General features: G+C 43.7%; 1 protein-coding gene across 3 annotated transcripts in view; it reads right to left on the bottom strand.

Annotated features, from left to right (window-relative positions):
- The window catches only part of LMBRD1 (LMBR1 domain containing 1), a 188,590-nt gene that overhangs the window by 168,834 nt on the left and 6,127 nt on the right, over positions 1-13,629 (bottom strand). For all 3 annotated transcript variants that reach the window (XM_085846692.1, XM_085846693.1, XM_085846691.1), the window contains exon 3: positions 5,084-5,147. In XM_085846692.1, coding sequence (XP_085702818.1) covers positions 5,084-5,147 — 64 coding nt within the window. The remainder of the gene's footprint in view (positions 1-5,083; positions 5,148-13,629) is intronic.

Raw genomic sequence — 13,629 nt, forward strand, 5'->3', positions numbered from 1 at the left:
TTAAATAAACAAGTCTGAAGACGACGATGGTTCATGAGCGGTATTTGACGAAGAAGATTGTTTCAGAAGTCAAGGATGAGACAATGTGATAATTTTTGACCAAGTTATAAAAATGATCAACATGATGTGGTACGGGTGACAGGTTATTAGTTACAAAATGTCGAAAACCCGGTTTCGTTCAACAACTTTCAAAATTTGACCTTTGCATAACCTTTAAAGATCACAAAACAAGGTTGTGGACATTAAAACAAGGAAACAGGATACGTGCTATAGCTTATTGGAGTTAGTTCGTCGAAGGTCGAAAACCCGGTTTGAGTACCACAACTTTGAAAATTTGACCTTTGTGGCCTTTAAAGGTCAAAGGTCAAGGATTATGACCTTTGGTGCAAAACTTCCTCAGGAACATTCCGGGAACAATACAACGTCATATAGGCTATATGGCATTTCGCACTCCTCGGATTATCCATACTTTGATGAAATCAGCGTAAAAACAAACTTGAAGGGGGCGCCACGGGCAACGTGTTCGAGATAGAACAAAATAGTTTCAAGACTTTAGGTGGGGAATGACCTCAAGATTATGCATAAAAAAAAATATTGTCATCCTAGCTCTCAAAGTTTGCGCGGTCATATGATTTTTATGTCAAAATTCGCAATTTTCTAAGTTTTTGACCTTGTGACGAAAATGAAAAATCAGACAACGACAAGTTTTAGATAATTCATTTTGCTATTCAAATACCAAAAAGCCCATTCTATTCAGTCAATTCCCAAGGACAAGATAGATTTTTAATCTGACTATCCCCTAAAAATGGCTATTTTTTGGGCGTGGCTCCGCCCACAATGGGCGGAGCATGCCTTCATCCAGGAAAACACAACTCGACATTGATATCGAACACATAACCAAGTTTCATCAAGATCGGATCAAAGTCCACGGAGTTATACTCTGGACAGACAGATACAGACATAACGAATATAGTGGTCACTCTGGCTGGTGCTCGTGAACCAATAAAAAGGGGGTCCAGATGTCTTCATGCGGTGTTTTGTATGACCGGGTATATCTGAAGCACCATTTCAGCAACGTGATTATGTCAAAACCACAGATGATACAAAACACAGCACTTACCTCAATGTTCTTAGGTAACACTATTCTCTCCAATCATGTTTCCACAGCAAGGCATGTTTAAATGGGCCAAATCAAAATGATGGCTAAGACTCCTGCAAGGTGAAGAGGGGCTGACCAAGGTTAAGCCTTTCATGGAGGTAAGCCATCAATCATCTTCAAAAGGGGTGCTTAATGAAACCAAACACCCAATCTTCATTCATGCACTCCCTTGGAGTTCCCTTATTTTGCATGCAAAGTTTTTGGCCACAAGGTTTCACGGTCTTGAAGTTATGGAGAAGACACACTGATGAGTAAAGGTGACAAGAGGAACCTGTCACAGCAAAGGGTTCCTGCTGTCATGGAATAATAAATACCATTAGAATTGCTACAATAGAGCTCGAGGTCACGCTTATTCCTCAAACCAGGCAAGAAATTGTGATCAGAGGAACAAATTTTTGTTCCAAGTAACTTGATAATTAGCTTTCCAACCAAGTAAATGGATAAATATTACCACCTTTGAAATGGTACATTTTATAACAAATTGCACGACAACAGAAACTCTTGAGAATAAAGGCGGCCTTCAGTTCGGAGGTCAGGTTGAGTCCGAGAAGTAGCCATCATGGAAACCCCTGACCCCGGTGCCATAACAGTATTTTATTGTAATATTATTTAAACTCATTTACTCTGAAACATTTCCACTAATTTGTTTTTCTGTCAGGAACACATTCCTCCTTTATTACATCAAGTCAATGGGATTTTGAAGTTTGCTTTAAACGATGCTTTCCAGGAACACATCTTTGGTGTAAATTGGGAAGTGCCTTGTATAGACATGTGCATCATGTATGTAATGTATGTATATATCTACATCTTTCTCTGAAGAGTGCAGCACGAAAAGCTTCGGTATTATGTGACGTTTGCTTGTATCCATATCGAAGTTCTTACTCTGGGTGTAGCATGAAAAGCTTCGGTCACTATTATGTCATGTTTGTTTGTATCCATATTGAAGTTCTGAAGTCCCAAACATCTGTTTACACATACAGTGGGGAGAACAAGTATTTGATACACTCCCGATTTTGCAGGTTTTCCCACTTAAAGCACGTAGAGGTCTGTAATTTTTATCATAGGAACACTTCAACTGTGAAAGATGGAATCTAAAACAAAAATCCTGAAAATCACATTGTATGATTTTTAAATAATGAATTTGCATTTTATTGCATGAAATAAGTATTTGATACATCAGAAAAACAGAACTTAATATTTGTTACAGAAACCTTTGTTTGCAATGACAGAGATCAGACGTTTCCTGTAGTTCTTAACTAGGTTTGCACAGACTGCAGCAAGGATTTTGGCCCACTCCTCCATACAGATCTTCTCCAGATCCTTCAGATTTCGGGGCTGTCACTGGGCAACACAGACTTTCAGCTCCCTCCAAAGATTTTCTATTGGGTTCAGGTCTGGAGACTGGCTAGGCCACTCCAGGACCTTGAGATGCTTCTTACGGAGCCACTCCTTAGTTGCCCTGGCTGTGTTTCGGGTCGTTGTCATGCTGGAAGACCCAGCCACGTCCATCTTCAATGCTCTTGTTGCGTGAAGGAGGTTGTTGGCCAAGATCTCGCAATACATGGCCCCATCCATCCTCCCCTCAATACGGTGCAGTTGTACTGTCCCCTTTGCAGAAAAGCATCCCCAAAGAATGATGTTTCCACCTCCATGCTTCACGGTTGGGATGGTGTTCTTGGGGTTGTACTCATCCTTCTTCTTCCTCCAAACACAGCGAGTGGAGTTTAAACCAAAAAAGCTCTATTTTGGTCTCATCAGACCACATGACCTTCTCCCATTCCTCCTCTGGATCATCCAGAATGATGGTCATTGGCAAACTTTAGACGGGCCTGGACATGCGCTGGCTTGAGCAGAGGGACCTTGCTTGTGCTGCAGGATTTTAATCCATGACGGTGTAGTGTGTTACTTATGGTTTTCTTTGATACTGTGGTCCCAGCTCTCTTCAGGTCATTGACCAGGTCCTGCGCTGTAGTTCTGAGCTGATCCCTCACCTTTCTCATGATCATTGAGGCTCCACGAGGTGAGATCTTGCATGGAGCCCCAGACCAAGGGAGATTGACTTATCTTGAACTTCTTCCATTTTCTAATAATTACACCAACATTTATTGCCTTCTCACAAAACTGCTTGCCTATTGTCCTGTAGCCCATCCCAGTCTTGTGCAAGTCTACAATTTTGTCCCTGATGTCCTTAGACAGCTCTCTGGTCTTGCCCATTGTGGAGAGGTTAGAGTCTGATTGAGTGTGGACAGCTGTCTTTTATGCAGATAACGAGTTCAAACAGGTGCAGTTAATACAGGTAATGAGTGGAGAATGGGAGGGCTTCTTAAAGACAAAACTAACAGGTCTGTGAGAGCCAGAATGTTACTGGTTGATTGGTGATCAAATACTTATTTCATGCAATAAAATGCAAATTAATTATTTATAAATCATTCAACGTGATTTTCAGGATTTTTGTTTTATATTCAGTCTTTCACAGTTTAAGTGTACCTCTGATAAAAATTGCAGACCTCTACATGCTTTGTAAGTGGGAAAACCTGCAAAATCGGCAGTGTATCAAATACTTGTTATATATATATATATATATATATATATATATATATATATATATATATATATATATATATATATATATATATATAAATATATATTTGTCTGTGGGTGGTCATAAAGCACAACATAACATTCTCTTTGCTTCTTTACCAACTCCTGCACATCTTTCTTTCCTTTTCTCACCCCACCACCCCCCACCTTCTAATACCCACTCCCTCCTGGAGGATGGAGCGACGTGTGGTGAAGCGTTGCTCTCCCTCCTTTTTGTCACACACACACACACACACACACACACACACACACACACACACACACACACACACACACACACACACACACACACACACACACACACACACACACACACACACTTCCCAATGAGGCAAACGGTATTTGAAAGTGGATAACAAAGCAAGCTGCAGTTGAGAGCCAAGCACAATGCAAATTACACCTCGTTTCATACATTCTCACAAGAACCTTCAATAATAACCTACAAAGTAATAAAATGTCAGATGGGTGAGAATGCAGCAGGGAAATGGGTACATCAACTGTATGTGCATGCTGACGGGGCACACGTGTGCGGATGGGGTGAGTGGGAGCATGCAAAAGAGGATGGAGCATGTGGATGGGGCACTCACGAGAGGGGGTTATAAGAGGCGGATGGACGTGGGGCATGATGGGTTGGATAGAGCCCGGATGGGGCACATGGGCACGGATGGGGAGCGGACGTGGAGCAAGTGCACGCAAGGCCATGGAAAGTGGCATGTTCACTCAAATAATTCTTTTTTTATTAAAATTGAAATATGTGTTTGACAATGTGCATTTTCAACATTCTGGATTATCGGGACATTGCACAAAAGTTAATTGGGAGCAGGATTTCAATGAAGAAACATAACTCAGTTCAGGTTTTTGGGTAGGTTCAGAGGTGTCACCCGAGAAGCCAACTCTGATCGATCAACTTTCTGAACACCAACATAAGAGCCTTTCTCAAAGTTTCAACAAGAAAGCCTCATATGCCAATGTTCAGCAACGATTGAAGATCAAAAGATTCCTCATGTCATGCTAGTCACTTCCCACGTTTTATCCCCACTCCAAACACCTGACACGAGGTAGCAATACTTTTGACCAAAGCATGTTTCAGCACACAAGAAATATTTCCTGAAACAATCTCCTTCAAACTCAGAAGAGCAGGAAAAACAAAACAAAAAGACTGGATAAAATATGCAATGTCAAGTACATCACAATTGTGCAGAGAATTCACACAAAGTCACTCTCAAATTTTGTATTTCTCACTTCCAGCATCACAGTGTGATATATTAATGTTGAAGTGCTGCACTAAAAGTACCAAAGAGACAGCAGCTGGGAAGCACTTACTGTAATAACCATAGAGAATCGAGTCCTCCACCACTTGCCTTGTAACATTATCCACAGCCCAGTCCTGAAAAACATTTTCTTAAAATTAGATGTAAATAGAACTTTAAGAATATAGCATCTGCATATCTGTTTGATGCACTGGCATAATTCATATACATAACAATGAATCAATAAAAACAAGGGCAACAACAGAAAAGACAACTGCCCGTGCTGTCGATAAGAGTACGACTTCTGAGGTGCTGTCATGCAAGTGAAGAGGCATGTTAGAGCAGGATTGGCAGCAGTTGAAAAATTAAAAATGCAAAGCCAACTGCCCCAGTCTGAAGAGGAAGGTTGGCAATCGGAGTGTGATCTCAGAAATGACATGGCAATGAAATATGGTCTCCAACAAAGGAGATGGAGCAAAGATTGATCACGACACAAAAAAGCCATGGAAATATGCTGTTTTGGAATACTCAAAAGGGACATGTAGAGCAAACAACCTTGACATTCTGGTCCCAATTGAACAACGAAAATGGAACTGGGCCAGACTTTTTTTTTTTTTTTTTTTTTTTTTTTTTTTTTGTATACCTTGGTCGAGGCTCGTATGAGAGCTAACACACAACTCACAGCAAGGAGGCATGAGACAAGAGGGGCGGGAGTGGAAGGGACAAAACAGTGGGGAACAGACACATTAGGTGAACTGTGGAAGGGAGAGGGATGGGGATGGGACGGGGAACATGGCGAAGAGAAGATGGACATTACAGGGACTTTCAGGAAGGAAAGCAGGAGAATTGAAGGAAGTGGGCTTGGGTGGATTATCGGGGGTAGAAAAGATCGAGGATTTGGATGGGGGAAGATAAGAGGTGGTGGTGAACAGCTGTTTTGAAAGCCTGGAGGGAAGAATGGGAAAGAATAGAGTGAGGAAGTTTATTCCAAAGGCGGGAAAAAAGAGGAATGAAAGAGTGAAGATGAGCAGTGATTCGTGATTTTGGTAGTTTTACCAGAAGGGGGTTGTTGGCGGACCTTGAGCGCCCTGTGGAAATGTGGTTGGGACAAATCGCAGAGAGAGCAGGGGGGCAAGGCTGGAGAGGAGTCGGTAGAAGACAGAAAGACCACCGACCAACCTGCGGTGATTGAGTGAGAGGCCCAAAGACTCAGCTTCATTGCGGGAGATGCCAATGATCTTAAAAGCCCTGGTTTCGACAGCGTGAAGCCGAGAAAGGTGGGAGGCAGGAGCACCAGCCCAGAGGGGAGAGCAGTACTCCATCAGGCTACGGACAAAAGCTTTGTAAGTAGTCAGGAGCTCAAGAGGGCCGAGGAAGGACTTTGCACGACGGAGGATTCCCAGTCGGCGACTGGCTTTTGAGGCAAGGTTGGAAATGTGACTTTCCCAGGAAAGGTCATGGCAGATAGTGAGACCCAGAAGCTTGAAAGAAAAGACTTCTTCCAGAGGATTGTTGAGAAAGTGGATGGGGGGGTTTTGTAAACGGTCCTTTCGAAGAGACATAGTGAGAGTGTGAGATTTGTGTGGATTGAAAGACATGTTCCACGTGTTGGACCAGTTTGTGATTTTATCCAGATCTGCAGTGAGCGAAGAAGCTGCTGCTTGCCGGTCTGAGGGATGACAGATGGTACGGCAGAGGGTGGAGTCATCGGCAAAGAGAAATAGAGGATTTTCCAGATAGAAAAATAGAAAGATAGACTCCAGAGAGTCCGAGAGATCATTGATGAAAACCAGAAAAAGAACAGGGCCCAGAACGCTACCTTGAGGAACTCCAGCCTGCACAGGAAGAGGGGATGAAAGAACTCCATTTAGGGCCACACGTTGACTGCGACAGGAGAGGAAGTCTGCGAGCCATGAGTGGAGATGGCCTTGAATACCATGGGAAGAGAGTTTGGTGAGTAGGGCAGGGTGCCAGACTGTGTCAAAAGCACGTGATATGTCCAGGGATACGGCTCGGATTTCCTGTCTGGCATTGAGGACCTCCATCCATTGATGGGAGAGCAGTAGCAGCATATCCAGGGTAGAGTGACCTGGTCTGAAACCAAATTGATGATTGGAAATCAAGCCATTGGAGAAGAGGAAGGATTTCATGTCTGAAGCGATGATGGATTCCATAACCTTGCTGATGATTGGGAGAAGGCTGATTGGTCTGTAGTTACAGGGATCTGTTTTTGCACCTTTTTTATGCAGGGCAGTGATGTTAGCAGATTTCCAAGCAGATGGCAGATGACCTTGGGAAAATGAGAGGGTGAATAGAACAGAGAGAGGGTGAGCAAGAGCAGAAGAGCAGGCTTTGAGGACACGTGGGCTGATGCCGTCTGGACCGGTTGCAGAATCTGACTCGAGGTTTGAAAGCAAGCTCTCCACCTTGTCAGGAGAAAAGGATACAGAGTCCAGGGACAGTTGGGTGCGACTGGGTAAAGTGGGTAGAGATAGTGATGGGTTTGGGACACAAGATTTAGCTGCAAACACCGAGTTTAGACATTCAGCTTTATCACGTGTGGAATCAGCAGTGCGGCCATTTGAGGTAAGGGAGGGGATGGAGGGGGAACATACACCAGAAACAGATTTGATTAAACGCCACCAGGATTTTGAGGAGGGAGAGAGGTTTGAGAGTTCAGACTTGAGATGAGAAAGATGTTGTTTTCTGGCTCTCCTGAGGGTAGATACACACTTGTTCCGAGCTTTGTGGAAAGAACTGAGATTGCCCTCAGTTGGGTTTGCTTTCCATGAGGCAAAGGCAAGTTGTTTCAGGACAACTGCCTCGCCACAAGCTTCAGTAAACCAAGGGCGGGAGGAAGGGTAAGACAACTGAACACGAGAGGGGATAAATCTGTGCATGAGGGAGAGCAAGTTTCTTTGAAAGAATTCCCAGGATGAGTTGATGTTTGAGAAAGTAGTGATAGGAGACCAGTCTGTAAGTTTGATGGCTGCTCGGAGACCCTGCCAGTCGGCTTGAGTGAAATGCCAGACTCGACGGCGGTGAGGTGGTTCTCTGATAACAGCCAGAGAGATGTCCACTTTAACAAGGACGTGGTCAGAAGAACCAATTGGAGCGAAGGAAGAGCAGCAGATATTGTCAGGGAAATTTGTCAAAATCAGATCCAGAAGAGATGGAGTACCATTGGTTGAGATCCGCGTCGGGAAGTTGACCGATTGAGTCAGTCCCAATGAGTCACAGAAAGCTTTTGCTGATGTCCCATGGCAGGTGAGAGAGGTACCCACACCTAGCCAACTGGCGTGATGACAATTGAAGTCGCCACATAAGAGGAAGAGAGAGTTTGGATGAGAAGATAGAAGATGGTCCATGTTTTCGGAGAGTGAGGTGTAGATGGAGTCATCACTGTTCGGTGGACGGTACAGTACACATATAAACATGAGGTGGGAGTGGAGGGGAAGCCGAAGCCAGAGGTATTCCTGGGGGTGTGGGGGAGTGAGAGCAGTGCAGGGAGAGTGAGGAATAGAGTCTTTGATGAAGAGAGCAACACCTCCACCAGGACGAGGCTCAGGTCTGTCATACCGTAAGAAGGGGTAACCAGGGAGAGATACTTGGGAGTCAGAACGTCTTGGGAGAGGAAAGTTTCTGTTAGGCAGATAATGTCTGGTTTGTCAGTGGCAACCTGTAGGGAAAGATCTGAAAGGTTTGAGCGAAGGCCCCGGATATTTGAGGTCCACACTTTTAATGAAGAGGTAGGGGAGGAGGCTTTGGGTGCAGGAGGTGGAGGGGGCGGGGGAGGGTAGGACGAGGGATGAGGGGGGGAGGTAAGGAGGGTTGCTGAAGGAGTGTGGGGTATTGCAGAATAGCGAGGGGAGGGGGCCGAATGAGGAGGAGAAAAGGCTCTGTGGTGCTGGGAGAGAGGGGGCACAAGAGACAAGGAAGATGGCAGTTGAGGATTTGAGGAGGTGGAGTGAAGAGATGGAGGTGAGAGGGCAGTGGAGGGAGGCAGGTTGTTGGATGAGAGGGGGCAACTTAGAGAAGGAAGAGTGAGGGGGATGAAAGGTGGGAGAAAGGTGAGGGGGGAATTTTTGAAAGAGGTGAGAGGGAGGCTTGGAGGGAGAAGAGTGGGATGGTTGCTTTGAGAGTGAGAGTGAGGGGTGAGGGGGGTGAGTTGGCACTGAAGTTGGAAAAAAAGAATGGTTGATGGAAAGCGAGCATCCATGGCAAACTGTGGTTTTTAAAAGTTTTAGGTCAGAGATGCGATTTAACACAATTCTTGATGGATGCAATGAAGGCGAATTCAGAGCATGGAGAGAAGAAGTGCTGTAATAGTTGGATTTTTTAGGCAAGGAATGAAGGAGAGGTCGAAATGAGAGCAGTCTGTTAAAATAGCAGAAGAGTAGTGCATTGTGAAACAGTAAAGAGTACCACATGTGTGAGAGAGGAAGATGAAGCATTATGAGATCGTTTTTGTTGTTAATATTAATGTATGAGAGAGTTCAACAGATTAGGTCATGGAAGTGTAAAAAAAAAAGAAATCGAGGAAGACGAGGAGGAAGTTAAGAGGAAGAAGAAGTAGCAGAATCGGGAGAAGGTGAGCGTGTTGTTGTTGTTGTTGGGTATATTTTTTTATTTTTTTTTATTTATTTTTTTTTTTGAGATAAGAAAGAGATTAGTTGGGAGAATGGGGGATGTTTGGAAAGTGGGGAGGATGAAAATTGAAGGTAATGGGGAGGATAGAAATTGAAGGTAATGGGGAGAAAAAACAAACAACAAAAAAAAAAAACGATCGAACACCGAGTGGAACCGGTAGGCCTCAAGCCTAGGACTAGGCCTCAAACACCAAGTAAGAACGTCGACATAAATACTCACAAAATAGCACGATTTTTGAAACAAAACCGAACTAGGAACACACATTCACATGTAGGTGAGAAAATTAAACAGTTAAAACGGGACAAATAACAACCGGAACTTAACTTTGAGAACATCAGCAGGGAGCCCCGAAGGAGACCTCTTGCCGCTCAAAACCGGAACCGGAAGTGATTTTTTTCCAGATAGATTTTCCAGAAATAGAGGACATGGAGCAAGAACACACAACCAGTGTGCAAGAAGATTTACAAAATGCAACCGAGAGAATGCCCTGAAAGACCAAAGATCAGATGGTATGATGAAATTGAAAAACTTACAGGAGGACAATGGCCTAAAATTGCATTGAATAAAAAAAGAATGGACCATGATGAGGGTGGCCTCCATCCTATCATGGACTAAATCTGTTCAAGTCAAGTCATGTGTGGGGATGCAACCCAGGACCATATTCAAATCAATCAATTTCGTTTTGAACTGAAATGTCAGTGATTTCCAATGAGAGAAAGGGGGCGAGGGGCAGATGAAAAACAACTCTAAAAAGATGAGGTTTTGAGATTAAAAAAAAAAATTTAAAAAACTATTGATGAGGTTGTACAAATTTTAAAAAGTCAAAGTTCCATAGGGGAGAGGCACAGGAGAATGCTTGATAGACAAAAGTCTTCATCTAATGCAAGGAACTACCAGATTTTTTTGGTCAAACCTTAGCTTTCTTGCAAAAGTGGAAGGTGCAATTTAAAAGGTCAGATGTAGAGGCAGGCACAAATTTATTTTATGGCTTTAAAGGTTACACTGAACAACAAATTTCAAAAAAAATTTTTTACTGGAGATGTGTAAAGTGATTAAGACTAATTTGGGTACGCTGATTTCAAAAATCATAACCGTTTTGCTGTATCACATCAGGATTTTCAGGAACAGAAATATTCCCATTGCCTAGAAGTCAGGATTTCAATGAAATTTACATAAGTCTTTAACATGTCTATTTCGTACAATTGTTGTTAACTTGTGTTATATTTCTTTCTTTCAGATAAAGATGAGTAGGCGTTCCTGTACCAATCATCCTGACAACTTCTGTTATGTCTGTGGTCGGTATACCAAAAAAGATCAACAGCGAAGTATATCTACAGCAGTGAAAATGAAGGCCGCCTACTTTCACTACTTCGGGTGTAAGGTGGGGGACCAAGAACAGAGCTGGGCACCACACATCTGCTGCACAAGCTGTCACACAACCTTGACTCAGTGGTTGGTGGGAAAGCGCGCGAGCATGCCATTTGCGGTGCCCATGATATGGCGTGAGCCGCAGAATCATCATGATGATTGTTATTTCTGCTGCACAAGCATCGCCGGCTTCAACAAGAAGAATCAAGGTCACATCAAGTACGCTGACTGCGTCTCTGCTCGTAAACCTGTGCCTCATGATGACGAGAACCCCGTTCCAACACCTCCAGCTGATCAGAACATAGCTGTAAGCAGTGGTGAAGAGGATGGTGATGATGAACCTTTTGAACCCGACACTCAAGAATCACACCTTCTGAACCAGGGAGACTTAAATGATCTTGTAAGAGATCTCTCGCTGTCAAAGGCGAAGGCAGAGCTGCTTGGATCAAGGCTGCAGCAGTGGAATCTACTTGAACCTAACACCAAGATATCCTTGTTCAGAGCACGTCACAGAGACATGGCTGAGTTCTTTGAGATGGAAGAGACGATGACATTCTGCAGTGACATCAACGGTCTGTTGAAAGAACTTGGGTGTGATCACGATCCTGCAGACTGGCGCCTCTTCATCGACTCGGGGAAGAACAGCTTGAAGGCTGTTTTGCTCCACAATGGCAACGAGAAACCATCAGTCCCACTGGCTCACGCGTTCGGCATGACAGAGACCTATGAGACTATGCGGCAGCTGCTTGATTCCATCAAGTACAATGACTTCAACTGGCACATCTGCGGAGACTTGAAAGTGGTGGCGCTGTTGTTAGGGCTGCAGTCAGGCTACACGAAATACATGTGCTTCCTTTGTCTCTGGGATAGTAGAGATGACAAGAATCACTGGATGAAGAAAGATTGGGAAGAGCGAAAAGAGCATGTACCTGGTCGACACAACGTGAAGCATGTCACCCTTGTCGACCCAGCCAAGGTTTTCCTTCCACCACTCCACATAAAGCTCGGCTTGATGAAAAGTTTTGTATGGGCAATGGATCTGAATGGGCGTGGGTTTTTATACCTCAAGGAAAAGTTTGGCAACACCTTGTCGGAGGCCAAGATCAAGGCTGGTGTCTTTGTTGGACCGCAAATCCGACAGATTATGAAGGACGAAACTTTTCCGACAACTCTAAACCCCAAAGAGCTGGCAGCGTGGAGGAGCTTCAAAGCTGTGACGGACAACTTCTTGGGGAACGAGCGCGCGGACAACTATGAAGAAATAGTGCAGCAGCTGCTGGAGTCCTTCAGGAAACTTGGCTCCAGGATGTCCCTGAAAATCCATTTCCTACACCAGCACCTGAACTTCTTCCCTGACAACTTGGGAGCAGTCTCGGACGAGCACGGCGAGCGATTCCACCAAGAGATTTCACTCATGGAGACGCGTTACCAAGGGCGGCACAACCCGAACATGATGGGCGATTTCTGCTGGTTCCTGCATCGTGAAACTGACACAGAGCAGCACAAACGCAAAGCCAAATGCCTAAAGCATTTTTAATTACATTCTAGTGGAGTTTTTCTGTAATTTCTATAATTTTGAAGCATTCATGATGAAATAAATGAATAAATGAATTTTTGTAAATTTCATTGAAATACTGACTTCTAGGCAATGGGAATATTTCTGTTACTGAAAATCCTGACGTGATACAGCAAAACGGTTATGATTTTTGAAATCAGCGTACCCAAATTAGTCTAAATCACTTTACACATCTCCAGTAAAAAATTTTTGTTGTTCAGTGTTATCAACAATGCTCTAAAATCTACAAGTTGAAATACGAAGAAATACAGTCCTGGCCAAAAATATTGGCACCCTTCCACTTTTAAGCCGCGTAGCATTGCGAACGCTGGCTCTAAGAGAGCTCCGTGTTGTTCTTGTTCTTCTTCTTCTTCTGGTGAAGACAAAACCTTTATGATGTGGCTCTTGTTTCAAATAATGCACCATTTCTTCCCGAAAATTGTTGAAATGAAAAAATTTTGGTATCCACATATGCATTTCTTTGGTTTGCAGTTGAACAACACGAAAAAGCTGAAAAATAAAGAAATCTGAGAGCTTATTCCACACAGGAATCCTAAAATGGCCCGGACAATATTATTGGTGCCTTTTAGAAGTTGTTATGAATAATTAGATTTCAAGCAGGTGATTCTCCTTTACTTTGGAATTGAATTTACCTGTCATGAGTTGCAGGTGCCTGCAACATAAAAATCACTCATTCAACCAGTTTGAATGGAGAAAATGAGTCATTCTGCTGTTTTGTGTCACTTTGTGCACCATAACGAGCATGGAGAAAAGAAAGAAAACCAGAGAATTAGCTGAGGTCAGACAAAATTATAGCCAAGCATGAACAACCTCAAGGCTATTGGTCCATCTCCAGAGACCTTGACGTTCCTGTGTCCACAGTACACAATATTATCAAGAAGCTTAAGGCCCATGGCACTGCAGCCAACCTCCCTGGACGTGGCCGCTAAAGGAAACTTGATCGAAGATTGCAGCGAAGGATTGTTTGAATGGTGGAGAAAGCACCTCAATCAACTGCCAAACAGATTCAAGCTGACCTTCAGACA

The sequence above is a fragment of the Eptatretus burgeri genome, chromosome 11 (genome assembly GCF_056783735.1).
Source record: "Eptatretus burgeri isolate ZD-2024b chromosome 11, Ebu_testis_v1, whole genome shotgun sequence".
In the NCBI taxonomy this organism is placed as follows: Eukaryota; Metazoa; Chordata; class Myxini; order Myxiniformes; family Myxinidae; genus Eptatretus; species Eptatretus burgeri.